Raw genomic sequence first — 14,730 nt, 5'->3', positions numbered from 1 at the left:
AAACCAACCATTAATGAAAGTTACACTACACTGCACTTACATGTGTTCCAGTCATTCAGTCATAGAAAATAAAAGCCGTGTATGTCGACCTTTCACTTCAGCTGTACTGAACTGTAAATAATACAGAAGAATGACAGAGTAATTATTGTTTCTCACTCACTTCTTGTTTGTATATATAGGCACACCGGAGAGCTTGGCTGAGAAGGAGTTTCAGCTGTTACTGATGATTAACCAGTTGTCCGGCTTAAGGGAGCAGTTGCTGGGAGCACACTCGGAGCAGAGGAACATGGCGGCCCTGCTCCTGGAGAAACAGCAGCAGCAGATGGAACTGGCACGCCAGCAACAGGAACAGGTGAGAAAGCAGGAATACATTGTAGGGTCTGTGCCAGTCCATCTTAGGGTTTCGCCGACTCGCTCATTTACTCTTCCGACTAAGACAAGATTCTACGTTTTATCTGTAAATGTTCCTTCTACCTACAGGCCAGAGGTGGTGCAGTTTAAAATACATATTTAAGCTTTTTGATTGCAAAGTTCAAATGCTGGCTTCACCGAGATGCCTCTGTTGGGCTCTAGAGCAAGGCTCTTAGGGTCTGTTTAATGCAGAAATTGAAATATACACCACAGTACCCACATGGAAAGGCTCCGGACCCACAGTAAACCCTATTAATACCCCTATAATGAACAGTTAATGAAGATTAATGACTAAATCTGTTATAATATAAATCTGTTATAAATAGGGCTTTTCTAAATTCACGGAAAAATGTGCTTAATTTTACGGACCTCGTTTTTTTTTAAATCACAGATTTTATGGATTTTTAAAGCAAAGAGCCACATTTCAGCTGCGTTAGACTTCGACATCTTGGACATTTTGACTAACCGATTGCTAACTAAATTGCTGTAGGATTGCTAAGACCATCTCATAAACAATGCAACATGCATCTTTTTTGTGTTTGTCAGATTGCTAAGCAGCAGCAGCAGTTAATCCAACAGCAGCATAAGATCAACTTGCTGCAACAGCAGATTCAGGTGAGATCAGTATGTAAACACATTTCAGTAACTTCACTCGGTGGCTAAAAGTAAGTGGACACCTGACCATAAAGCTCGCTTGACATCCCTTCCAAAACCATGTGCATTTATAAGAAGTCACCCTGCATATCGGGATCATTTTGACTGGTGTCCACATACTTTTTGACACATAACATAGGTAGCTAATGTTTGGGATTGGAAGGGGTTAAGGTGGAGGCTTGGAAATGACTCTGTGTGTTGTTTGACCCTCGTCTCAGCAGGTGAACCTGCCCTATGTGATGATCCCAGCTTTCCACCCCAACACCCAGACATTACCAGATACACAGATGGGTCTGCCGCTTCAGCCCATTCCCTGCAAACCTGGTGAGTGAGTCTTACATTATGTGCTCTTTGAGGCGTCTTTGCAAGTAACTACTCGGAGTTCACATATTCACTCTGTCTGTACTCCGATCACTCAATGAATGAAGAGTTTTGTTCCTACATCTTGACTTCTGTCCAAATGTATGTCATCTTCGTATTGTCTAATGGTTAGCTTTTACACGACGGGAAAAGAAACATTGATCAAATATTTTCAGTCTGAAAGATCTAAGCGAGTGATTTCAAACATTAACAACCTCTGTGCATCTGAAGCTCAGATTTGCGCTGGTCTCTAGAAGGCCAAGGTTACTGACTGTGATTAGTGGCTTTTGTTAATATGTCGCTATGAGCAATTATAAAAAAAAAAAACTTGGCACAGGGGTCGCGGGCAATTTTCTACTGAATAAAATTCTCAGAATCTTAGTTTTCGATTTCCTGCTCTCTGTGCTCGCCTGTTAATCTTAAGGTCTAATTTGAAAAAGGTAGTAATTGTGTGAGTGAATGTGTCTGCGTTGGAGCTCGGCTTTTGTTCCTCTTAACGTCAACAGCGGAAGCTCGACTAGAGGTCAGACGAGCAGAATCGCTTCTCAACATACAGACAGTTCAAGGCCTCGGCTATGGCTTGTCGTCTACCTATTCAAGCCAGACCACTCTGTCTACTTTGAGCTAATGGAGTAGTCGTAGTGGTAGAGGAATATGCAGTTGGCAATGAATGGGCATCCTGTTCCAAAACCATATATGTAGTTACCCCATGCACCCATTCTCTCTTACTTGTTCTGGGAAGGATTTCCAAATGCTTTAGGAGTATGTTTGTATGAATTTGTGCCCATTTATTCGAAAGAGCAGTGGTGAAGCCAAACACTGATGTTAGACCTAAAGTCCAGGCTGTCTACATTCCAGTTTATCTCATAGGTGTTCATTGGGGTAAGGCCAGGGCTCTGTTTAGGCCACTAAAGGTTCTTCACACTACACTCTTTATGGACCTGGCTTCGTCCACAGGAACAGGACGGGGCTTTCCCAAACTGTTGCCACAAAGTTGGAAGCATATGTTGGCCTAAGTGTCGTTTCATTACTTTGTTGGTGTATCATGCTTTTGTATTGCATTCTATTTCTGAAAACTAAAGACTAATTCATTTTGATTTTCTTGCCCATTTTCAGTGGAATACCCCATGCAGCTTCTCCAGAACCCTCACTCCAACCCTCTGAAAAGACCAAGTGGTACAGGAGTTCGGCAGGTACAGACCCACGTTAACTCCAGTGGCACCTAGCTACATGCATACCAGTTTAAGATATTTCTATGTGTTGTATTAAAAATGGTAAATCACATCATTCCAGGACATCAATCAGCCTCTGAACCTGACAGCCAAACCGAAAACCCCGAGCCCGCTGAGTCTGGAACTGGCATCCGCCCACCTGCAGTCCACCTACAGGATGAGGGAGCTACAGCACAGCCCAACTAGAACTGCACTTGGCCTGGGTGTGTTGTGTTACACATGTACATATTTCGAATACCTTTGTCAATAGTAACAGGCCCTCGCTCAATTTAAGACGCACTTCATCTTTCAAAGACGTCTTTGGGGCACCGTGACTAAAAGATTGATGTTACCTGTTCAGCTAATTAGCAGTAATAGCTTGTCAAAAAAGATGCCAGATAATTTCTTCAAAAACCTTGGAGTGTGCAGTGATCGTTGTCAGTCTTTGTTTTGTTTCTCAGACAATAAAGCGCTTGAGTGGCACAACAGCCTACTACGACCTCAGAATATGAGGCATCAAATTCAAAATTGGTTCTCATATCATATTTACAAAATAAAATAATGTTTTGGTCAGCCAAAACATTAAAAGTGATTTAATGAAATGTCCTTTTTACAATAATGTCCCAACTGTTTAGAAAAGAGGGTTTGTTAGTCACTTTGGATCAAAGCCTCTACTAAATGCCATGAATGTAAATGTAAATTTAAGTAATCTACAGACAACTAGACATGCTACAATCCAAGCAAATAAGAGCCAAGGACCTTGCTCATAGGTCCAACAGTACAGCTCTTTAGCAGTGAGATTCAAACCCTCAACCTTTGGATCAGTAATTTAATACATTAATTACTATGCCATCATGAGCAGTGGTAGCTCAGATTTTAAGGTACTGGATTATTGATCTGAAGGTTGCTGGTTAAAGCCCCACTGCTGGTGAGTTGCCTCTGTTGGGCCCCTAAACAGGGCCTTTATTGCTCAAATGCTTGCATTGAATTGTAATAGACTTACAAAAAGCATCTGCTAATATTTAATTTAATGTGAGCAGAACATAAAATACAGTTTATGACCAAATGTATGTGGACACCTAGTAGGAATTGAAATGTGTCTGAAGTAAGACACTGTTGTTGGATTAAATGTAAGTAATCATGACCAGAATGAAGAATTTTATAAATATTAATGTATAAATAACTTTTGTATATCAACAGAATCCTAAAGCTTATGTTTGTATCTCTTCTGACAGATAGATAGATACTTCTGATACTGATTTGATATCACTAAGGTTCAGGTAATTAAAGGGTCAGGCTGTAGTCCTTGAGATGTGGGCTCAGGGTTTGTAGAGTGCTTTGTGGAGTAATGTAGAGAGGTAACTTCCCACCATTCTTTTCCTCCTCACTATGGCACCACATGCCTGTATTTAAGACATCACTGGCGAGAATCTACAATCCGGTCTCTTGGGCATGCCCTCTTGCTTAGGCCTTTGTACTGAAGCCTTGTTGAGAAAGATCATGACACGGTGCCAAGTTCCTTAGGTGTTAGACTGAAGGAGGGAAGGATAAATGATCTGACGTAAATCTCTTTCTTTATCCGTCTGCCTCTTCAGGCTTCTTGGGAGAGGGTGATATCGTGAGCCAGACCATCCACGATGCCCAGCAGCTGTTGCGCGGAGGCCAAGGTCTGGCGAGCCGAGAAAGAGAGGGCAGCACGAGGCTGGTGAGTTAAAGTCTTAAAGTGGAAGGCATTGTCTCACGTCTCACACACACGCATTCAGTCACAAGGCAAAGTTCGTGAACCCTTGGAGTTCTGCTTGACATGGAAGTCAGAATTAATTACAATTATACTTTAAATGTCTTTATTTTACATGTTAATTACTCATTTCTAGCCTGAATACACTTCATGGCCAAATGTATGTGGGCACCCATCTTAATAGATTGTTGAGCTCAGGTGTTTAAATTACACTAAATTAATACAATAAAATAAATAATATGCTTTCAACTGTTTGCAGAAGGCGCTTTCCTGTTTCAGCTTGATTTTGCCCATGTGTTTAAATAGAAGGGAATGTTTATGTTAATGCCCATGGTTTTTAACATAGGCTCTCCAACAAGCTTATGATCAGGTGCCAATGTACTTTTGACCATATTTTGTATTATATACAGTGTATCACAAAAGTGAGTACACCCCTCACATTTCTGCAAATATTTCATTATATCTTTTCATGGGACAACACTATAGACATGAAACTTGGATATAACTTAGAGTAGTCAGTGTACAGCTTGTATAGCAGTGTAGATTTACTGTCTTCTAAAAATAACTCAACACACAGCCATTAATGTCTAAATGGCTGGCAACATAAGTGAGTACACCCCACAGTGAACATGTCCAAATTGTGCCAAAAGTGTCAATATTTTGTGGGACCACCATTATTATCCAGCACTGCCTTAACCCTCCTGGGCATGGAATTCACCAGAGCTGCACAGGTTGCTACTGGAATCCTCTTCCACTCCTCCATGATGACATCACGGAGCTGGTGGATGTTAGACACCTTGAACTCCTCCACATTCCACTTGAGGATGCGCCACAGGTGATCAGTTGGGTTTAGTCCATCACCTTTACCTTCAGCTTCCTCAGCAAGGCAGTTGTCATCTTGGAGGTTGTGTTTGGGGTTGTTATCCTGTTGGAAAACTGCCATGAGGCCCAGTTTTCGAAGGGAGGGGATCATGCTCTGTTTCAGAATGTCACAGTACATGTTGGAATTCATGTTTCCCTCAATGAACCGCAGCTCCCCAGTGCCAGCAACACTCATGCAGCCCAAGACCATGATGCTACCACCACCATGCTTGACTGTAGGCAAGATACAGTTGTCTTGGTACTTCTCACCAGGGCGCCGCCACACATGCTGGACACTATCTGAGCCAAACAAGTTAATTTTGGTCTCGTCAGACCACAGGGCATTCCAGTAATCCATGTTCTTGGACTGCTTGTCTTCAGCAAACTGTTTGCTGGCTTTCTTGTGCGTCAGCTTCCTTCTGGGATGACGACCATGCAGACCGAGTTGATGCAGTGTGCGGCGTATGGTCTGAGCACTGACAGGCTGACCTCCCACGTCTTCAACCTCTGCAGCAATGCTGGCAGCACTCATGTGTCTATTTTTTAAAGCCAACCTCTGGATATGACGCCGAACACGTGGACTCAACTTCTTTGGTCGACCCTGGCGAAGCCTGTTCCGAGTGGAACCTGTCCTGGAAAACCGCTGTATGACCTTGGCCACCATGCTGTAGCTCAGTTTCAGGGTGTTAGCAATCTTCTTATAGCCCAGGCCATCTTTGTGGAGAGCAACAATTCTATTTCTCACATCCTCAGAGAGTTCTTTGCCATGAGGTGCCATGTTGAATATCCAGTGGCCAGTATGAGAGAATTGTACCCAAAACACCAAATTTCACAGCCCTGCTCCCCATTCACACCTGGGACCTTGACACATGACACCAGGGAGGGACAATGACACATTTGGGCACAATTTGGACATGTTCACTGTGGGGTGTACTCACTTATGTTGCCAGCCATTTAGACATTAATGGCTGTGTGTTGAGTTATTTTCAGAAGACAGTAAATCTACACTGCTATACAAGTTGTACACTGACTACTCTAGGTTATATCCAAGTTTCATGTCTATAGTGTTGTCCCATGAAAAGATATAATTAAATATTTGCAGAAATGTGAGGGGTGTACTCACTTTTGTGATACACTGTACATTATTGTATTGGTACTGGTACAGTCTGATTAAGTACCAATGTACTAAAGATAGATAGATAGATAGATAGATAGATAGATAGATAGATAGATAGATAGATAGATAGATAGAAAGACAGACATATAGGCAGATAGACAGACGTATATATATATATATATATATATATAGAGAGAGAGAGAGAGAGAGAGAGATAGATAGATAGATAGATAGATAGATAGATAGATAGATAGATAGATAGATAGATATACTGACATATAGAATGAAATAGAAATAAAATATAATTTAGAATCTGGTGTCCACATACTTTTGAACATATAGTCTACAATTATTAAAGTATGCCGAAACACAGGTCATTCTTAAAGGCTCAAAGGGGTTTTTCTTAAGGCTTTAAATACAACTGCAGTGCAACTGGAAACCCTCCAAGGCTCCTCATGGCACCTGGAGCACGCTGTTTGTCACCGCCGGTTACTCTGCAAGTCAAGCACGTGTTCACGTGGGTCAGGGTTGCATCTAGGTTTACAATAGGTCACATTATCTTTAAACAGTGGCTGGGTGTTCAGGAACAGCTGCTTCTTGCCCCACTAAACCCATTTAATGTTTTGTTCTAGTCTACAAAAGTCAGTTTTCTTGGCGTGGCAGCTTTAAAGCATCCGCTGCCACCTGTTCTTAAGACACTTTCGTTGTTATGCATTTTAAATTTTAACCGCAGGAAGGTATGGCAATAATTTGCCCTTTGTCTCTGAGTAAAACTTTAAAAAGCTTTTCTCTCAAAGCTCGTTTGATCACCTGTCATCATGGCCCTTAAACTCGTCTTTTATGACGGGATGCTCGCTTACGGTGAAAATTAAAGGTTTATGTAATCCCAAAAAGCACTTAAAAGTAAATACTGTTATTTTCTATCCATTTTTTTGACAGTTTAATATTTGTGTAATTTTCCTCAGGTCTTGTTTGTCTGCTAGCGAAGGTGGAATGACAGGTTTTGTCAGCGTGCAAGCATTTTAAATGACTTTTAATTACTCTCCACTTTTACTGTGTGTTGATGCAGAGCGAGTACAAGGAAGTCTCCAGAACTGACCGCATGCTCCACAATAATCGCACGGATGACGGACAGTCCATACGGACGAACGATGAGCATCTTAGCAGTGACTCTGAGGGTACAACATGCTCTTTTTCTATGGCTCAACATGTACTAAGCATGCTTAGAATGCTTTGCGATTATTAAAATGCTTTTATTAAAATGTCGATACAAAGTTAATTAAAAAAATTTAATTTTATATACCTGTCAGAATAAGGCCAGATTAATGTAAAAAAGCTAATTTGTTACTGGAAAATGAGCAAAAGCAATTTGCTTACACATGATCAGGTGTTTGTATGAATACAAAAACTCTCTGAAGCAGGTGTGATCTTGTATATAATGTATTTGTCTGTTGGTTTAAGGCACAATTAACATGGGTGTTTTCAGTTGCAAATGACTTATAATAACGCATTCCTAGTAATTCCAGTACAAATGATAGGGTATGTACTACTTTAATAATAGATCAAAATACTAACACAATGGATGAGGATTTGACCTATTGTTTAATCTGGCAACATGTGGTTTAAGATTCCGCCGACAAAGACTAATTATAGCTTTATTTTCCTAAAAAAACTGAACAGATTACTTCAAGGATTTGCATTTTAGAATCTGACAATAGCAATCATGAATTACAGTATAGGTATGAAAAGATACTTACACTTGACTTTAATTGTAGCCTGTTCTTCAAAAGACTTATGTGATGTCACGACCTCAGTGTAGTTACTGTATGGCATGATGGGGATGAAAACAAACTGGAGACGTATGTCAGTGTTGCAGTTTTATTGATAACACTAAATGCTTATCTACTTAAAAAATGTGATTATATAAGCAGCAAATTGTTGCTATTAATTAAATGTTTTATTTGTTTGATTTGTTGTTGATATATTGAAAGTGTAATGATGGTCTGTGAGGGACCATCTATCTATCTATCTATCTATCTATCTATCTATCTATCTATCTATCTATCTATCTATCTATCTATCTATCTATCTATCTATCTATCTATCTATCTATAGTCTATCTGTCTATCTGTCTATCTGTATGTATGTATAGATGTATAGTTATAAGCAAATGTTTAACAAGTCCCACTCTTTAGTGTACACACCAGTTTGTTGGTATGCACCTTTGAAAAATTAGGGCCGTCAAGTTTTCCAATTATCTAACAGCGTGTAATGCAATAAAAGCACAGAGTGTTGGCAGGTCTGCAGTTGTGTTTTGGCTAATGGCTCACGCTAGTCTAATTATCACAATTTGCTGTAATTCAATCATGACAGCAATGACTAAACCTGTAGTTAATTTGGAATTTAGGACACGTACAGGTGATAATTAAAGGCTCAAAGCAATTTAAGGGCCTGGGTTAAAAGGTGCATGACACTATGTTCTTGTCTTATTTTGTTCCTCAGGGCCGATCGCTGGCATGGGGGGCTACGGTGACAGTCGGACGACGTCGTCTGGCCATATAAAGCGACCAATGAACGCCTTTATGGTGTGGGCGAAAGACGAACGGAGGCGCATCCTACAGGCCTTTCCGGACATGCATAACTCGAGCATCAGCAAGATTCTGGGTAAGTATTTACGTCAAACCGTTAATTAACTTTGATGTTCACATTAAACTGGCATGATATGACCTACATTCCACCACCTAATTTTTGTAATTATATTATCACCGTATGTTATGTCTTTGTTTTTCTCCCCACATCTGTTAACCCTCGTTGTTGCCCGGTTGTTAAAATGTACATTCTTTTTAAGAGGGCGCACCTGCTTGCCGTCTCTGGCACTTATGAACAGGTGTAAGTGATTGGGGGGGGGGGGGGGTTAAGGCACCCGTCAGGTCATGAACTGCCACCTGGCTGTCCTGGATGACAGGAAATCACCACCCAAAGCTGCCCCTCCTCAGACTGCCTTCCTGCCCTCTTCCCCTGACCAAACAGTCAAATTCCATTCCATTGTCCCGAGTCTGACAAACTCACGCCAGTCCCCCTGTCTCATCCTGCCCGACTGAGTCAGTGCCTGCGAGCGTGATCCTATACTTTTAACCGTTCACTTATCTATTGTAATCTGATTCATCTTCAGTTTTAGCCTCCAGTGCATTTTTTTTTACCATGATTAGCCTTGGAGCATGTACTGGTATGTCAGCGCATGCTTACACTCACTTCTACAGCACTGCTGTCTGTGATAATTAGCATCACTGCTGGCACAAGGTCACATTCATGGCTTCGTGTTTGTTTAGTTAGTATAATGCTACTGAAACATTGAGTTTCAGTCAATGAAGTATTTGTATGAATGTAAAAATAAACATTTAAACACATCAGATCTTTTTTTTTTTATTCCATTTTTTAAATTCAATTGACCAATTTATCATGGTCAGGGTTGCAGCAGGTTTAGTTCTGCTGGGAAACACTGGGCACAAGGCAGGAATACAATGGACAGGGTGCCAATCTATCCCCCTCTCAGACATGATCAGTTATGACTGTGTAGATGCCTGGCTGGCTAATAGATTGGTGGGCTAGTGTAATAGATTGCTGTGCCACCTGAGTGCCCCAGTTTTAATTTTTTAACCTTATTTTACTCTTTACCTAAATAGGTACATTATTATTATTATTATTATTATTTCTCATCTTTATGTGTATATATTTCTTTTGTTTTTGGCCCATGTAAAATTATTTCAAACCAAAGCATTTATTATTTATTTCCCCTCTAATATGTATTTTTATCTGTCTAGTAAAAGTGAAATGATATTGTAAAACATCAATCATATACGTATATTAAACATATAATGTTACAATAACAGAAAAAAGCTTTTAGGGTGGGTGGGGCCAGTTGTAGCCTAGCGGTTAAGGTACTGGACTAGTAATCCAAAGGTCTGCCAGGTTGTCACTGTTGGGCCCTTGAGCAAGGCCCTTAGCCCTCAATTGCTTAAACAGAATAGTGTCACAGTACTGTAAGTCGCTTTGGATAAAAAGTGTCTGCCAAATGCTTAGCATGTAAATGTAAGCGTAATGTAAATGCAAATTCTGGTTCCTCCTTAACTTATTTGTGCCCCTGTGTTCACCCCCTCCTCCTTCACCAGGCTCACGCTGGAAGTCCATGTCCAACCAGGAGAAGCAGCCATACTATGAGGAGCAGGCCCGGCTGAGCCGGCAGCACCTGGAGCGCTACCCAGACTACAAGTACAAGCCCCGACCAAAGCGCACATGCATCGTGGAGGGCCGGCGCCTGCGCGTGGGCGAGTATAAAGCTATGATGAAAAACCGGAGGCAAGAGCAGCGGTCCTCGTACCCACCCAGGTGAGCTCGTCACAATGCACCCATTTGTAAGTTAGTATTAAATAATATAACAATAATATTAATAATTGATGATAAAATGTTTGGAATTTTTAGTATCTGTTAGAAGTGAGAAGACACTCTATCTCATACTATCATGTTTGATGCTTTAAATCATATTATTTATATGTATTTAAGCACTTTATAGATTATTTGATTGCTCCGAAGCTGTGTAGCACCCACTGTACCTGCTTCACCACTGTGCCATCTCATAAATACATGATCTATAAAAGTTTTAAATAGAAGTCTAAAACGCTCTGTCTAAAGTACAGCAGAATCACTGCAGCCATAAAGCTCTCCACATCTGCTTAAGGATGTCCGTGCCATAACGGTACCAATTAAAATCATATTCTTGTGTTTTCCTTTGCAGCCAATCAGAGCAGCAGCTGCACTACCCATCAGCAGAGGCTCAGTACCCCAGCAAGCCTGTCGCCATGGCCCTGCCATTGCACCCTTCCTTGCTGGAGCACTACCTCCCCCGTTCCATAGACCCACCTCAACCCCCACGAGCTCCTGAGGAGTCCGACAGGCCCGGTGCCAACAAAACACCGTACAGCGAGGGTGAGGAGAGTGATGCAGGAGAGCGCAGCGAGGGAGAGCTGGTGGTCCTTACAGACTGAGAGAGGAAGGGAGGGAAAACAATTGCTGTAAAGGTTTGGGATTCAGGGGAAAGGTGCTTTTTGGATAATAAGGGGTCAGTTCACACCGGAGCAAATCTTTGCTTTACGTAGACTACTGTATGCCAGCTGTGAGGATGAAATGACCAGATCAAGGATCAAAGCTTGACTTATTATGCTAATATATAAAAGTTAGATGGTGACATTAATGATTTAAAGAACATTTTAATATTTTGAAACCTAATCTCTGTCACTGTAGTAGCATATGATTGACTACCATAAACACTTTTTTTTTTACTTTTGTTCTGTTCTGAGAAAAGAAAAAGGTCACTAATTAATGGAAGTCCATGAAAAATATTTAATATTTTATATTTAAATAGTTGTATCCTGCATTTCAACACAGCAGTGAAAAAGTAATCCAGTAATTACTCAATTTATATTTGATTGTTCATGGATACCACATCGACTTCCCAAGAGTATATTGTGATTGGGTAACAACTGTTATTTTTCTCAGAACAGGGTAATATGTCAAATTTATTGTCTGTGGTATTGACTCATACACTATAGATTCAGTTGATAGAGCCTGGGTTCATGCTATAGTATTTCTTTAAGTGAAAAAAATAGTATCACATTTTGACCATTCAGGGATAAATCTGCACATGTGCAGCAGATACACTTTACGTAAAATTAATACTGAACATCCCTGACCAGCAGTATGTGACATTATTTTAATGTAATTAGCATTTAAATAATATGTGATAAAACAAAGGCTGTTACTGACTTTAATATTTTTAACTAAATATATAAATGTTAACATTTATAATAGTTGACATTTAAATTTAGGCAGCAGAGTGGTGCAGAGGTTAGAAAATAACCTAGTAAAAAGTACAATAAAAATGGTCCCAACAATGTTTACTTGTATTAACGAATAAATGAAAATGTGAATTAACTAATGAATTGATTTAAATGAAGTTGAAAAGTTTTTAGTGAAGTACCTCATAGACCTGGCTTGTAACGTAGCAGGCGAAAGTGTCTCCACAAGGAGGAGCTATATGACTATGCAACATAGTCATTTTTTGATTAGTCACACTGTGGTTTTTTTTTTTTACTACTAAAAATCGTTGGGCTCCTTAATTGAATTATACATGTTTAAACAGAAGTGATCAGTAAGATTTTAAAAGAACGCTTTTTAACAAATAATTAGTCAAAATAATTCTATGTGTTCGTATATAATATAATTAGAAGACGATTGAGTTGTTACAGAATTGTAACTGTTACTAGTAAAACTTGTGTTGCAGATGTCCTGTCTAACTTACTACCAGACTAAATAGGTTGGGACTTTTAACGCTTGTAGCTTCTTAGGCTAAAACAGTTTCCCATCCAGTGTTCAGTCCTAAACTGGTTAGGTTTATTATTTCTGATATGCTTTATGCAGGACTGAGTAAAGCTCAGCTGCTATTGCGTTATTACCATTGTTAATGTCAGCAAGGCTTTCAGCCAAACACTTCCCCTGCTTAACATAGAGTTCCTGTTACCACTGGGTGAGGTACTTTCCACTCCTGAGTGCTGAAAGATCAACATTCAGAATTTAGATATCTATCTGAAAAGGAAAAGGAAATATAATGTTGCTATGTTTTCTGAAATATTAGGTATAAATTAACAAATTCCCAAACAACGCTGAGTGTTTACTTGCACTCTTATCTGATTTCTGCACTTTTCTGTTTATTTAAATGCTTAAGTAAACAGCATATGCTGAAATCCTTGGTCAAAGCAAGTTGTATGCTTTGACAAAAAAGGACGGTAAATAGCTTCACTTCTTGTAGCAAAGCTACTTAAAAAATATTAACAATACCCCCCCCCACACACACCTTCCTCAATTATCCTATTATTTTGTTCATGCCAACACACTCACTGATGCTTGCGACAGTTTCTTTAGGATTTTGTTTTCTAACTGAACTGTCTTAGTAGGTAGACAAATTCTACCCCACATTTTGTGACAAATGTTGTTTTGGGTAACGCAGACAGAGACATTGTTTGTAACACTGGATTTCTAGCTTCACTGCATTGAAGTTGATGTCAGACATCAACAGTATCTTGACTGTTTAACTAGCTGCATGTGTAGATCATATTCGCCATTAAATGAATGGCTCCATCTGCTGTTTGGTAGGGTTATTGCTCTAAAATGCCAGGTCACATAGAAAATGCACTTTTTAATTAAAAACAACGCCTGATTTTTTTTTTATGACACCTCATATTTTTCCTGGAAGTGTGTATGTGTATTAACATACATGTTTATAAACGAATTTGGAAACAGGAATCTTCTGGCTGTGTCCTGTCCACCAATTTCCCCAGGTTTTGTATACATAGGTTTGCATTTAGATAACTTAATAAGGCTTAACCGAATCATGCTATATATTCTGTCGTTTTAATGTCAGAGAGATAAAGGAATAGAAGAAGCAGAATGGTCAATCATTAGCTGACTTGAAACAAAATGCTGGGATTCTGTACATAACTTCAAATAGGAGCCAATACTGTTTGTATCTTACCTGTAAAATCAGATTTTTTTAAAACAAACAAAAAAGAATTTGGTCTAAAAACAGCTGTTGTAAATATAGATATAAACTTTATTTTGTTTATAAAAGTGTATAAGTTAAAGGTGTACATTTTCCCTGTATGTTTTGTGGTTTGTTTTTGGGGTTTTAATAAAATATTTGTGTTCATTTTTGCACTTCTGTTTTTGGAGCTCATTATTTTTTTTAAAAATGCAAAAATGTATTTAATAGCTGAATAAATCTAGTCCCACTATACTCCAATGTAGAGGTTACTTCTGCAGAAACCTTTAGCTTTATAAAATGTTGAAGTGTTGAATCTATTTCTTAAATAAGATCTGCTGATGTGGTGAAGATGCATGAAACGACAGAAATGCGACAGACACTTTTCTAAAGTCTTTGTTAATCAGTTCACAAATTATTGTCTAAAGACTAGTGCACAGTGGCGTAACTACAGGGGGGGGGCAGATGCACTGGGGCCCATGGCGGAGGGGGGGCCCTCCACGACATGAACTCAACCACCCACCTCACTACTCCTCCATTGGCTGCACATGTTATGCATGTATTATGGCAAACCAAACAGGAATATATAGTAAACACTGATTTACTGTTTAATCATTACTGTATTTATTGAAATACATTTTTCTCAGCAACATTCAGCACGTTTCTCCCCTTTAATCAGAAAGTAAAGACAGTAGACAGACAGTAGACAGACTGCTACAGACAGTAGCAGCTCCCATCCTGCATGCTCACCTCGCTCCTCCCCTCCTGCTCTGCTGTCTTTTGTTGT

The 14,730-nt window shown here is 39.7% G+C and overlaps 1 protein-coding gene across 3 annotated transcripts in view; it reads left to right on the top strand.

The window, feature by feature from the left end:
* Positions 1-11,587, top strand: part of LOC134301730 (transcription factor SOX-13-like) — a 40,406-nt gene extending 28,819 nt beyond the window's left edge. For all 3 annotated transcript variants that reach the window (XM_062986573.1, XM_062986571.1, XM_062986572.1), the window contains 10 exons: positions 180-352; positions 958-1,026; positions 1,287-1,389; positions 2,542-2,618; positions 2,719-2,860; positions 4,232-4,341; positions 7,422-7,530; positions 8,855-9,016; positions 10,522-10,738; positions 11,145-11,587. In XM_062986573.1, coding sequence (XP_062842643.1) covers positions 180-352; positions 958-1,026; positions 1,287-1,389; positions 2,542-2,618; positions 2,719-2,860; positions 4,232-4,341; positions 7,422-7,530; positions 8,855-9,016; positions 10,522-10,738; positions 11,145-11,394 — 1,412 coding nt within the window. In that variant the 3' untranslated portion in view covers positions 11,395-11,587. The remainder of the gene's footprint in view (positions 1-179; positions 353-957; positions 1,027-1,286; positions 1,390-2,541; positions 2,619-2,718; positions 2,861-4,231; positions 4,342-7,421; positions 7,531-8,854; positions 9,017-10,521; positions 10,739-11,144) is intronic.
* The last annotated feature ends 3,143 nt before the right edge of the window (positions 11,588-14,730 follow it).

This window comes from Trichomycterus rosablanca, chromosome 24 (genome assembly GCF_030014385.1).
Source record: "Trichomycterus rosablanca isolate fTriRos1 chromosome 24, fTriRos1.hap1, whole genome shotgun sequence".
NCBI classification, from domain to species: domain Eukaryota; kingdom Metazoa; phylum Chordata; class Actinopteri; order Siluriformes; family Trichomycteridae; genus Trichomycterus; species Trichomycterus rosablanca.
The sequence above is the reverse complement of the archived record's forward strand: the minus strand, read 5'-3'. Positions and strand labels throughout refer to the sequence as shown.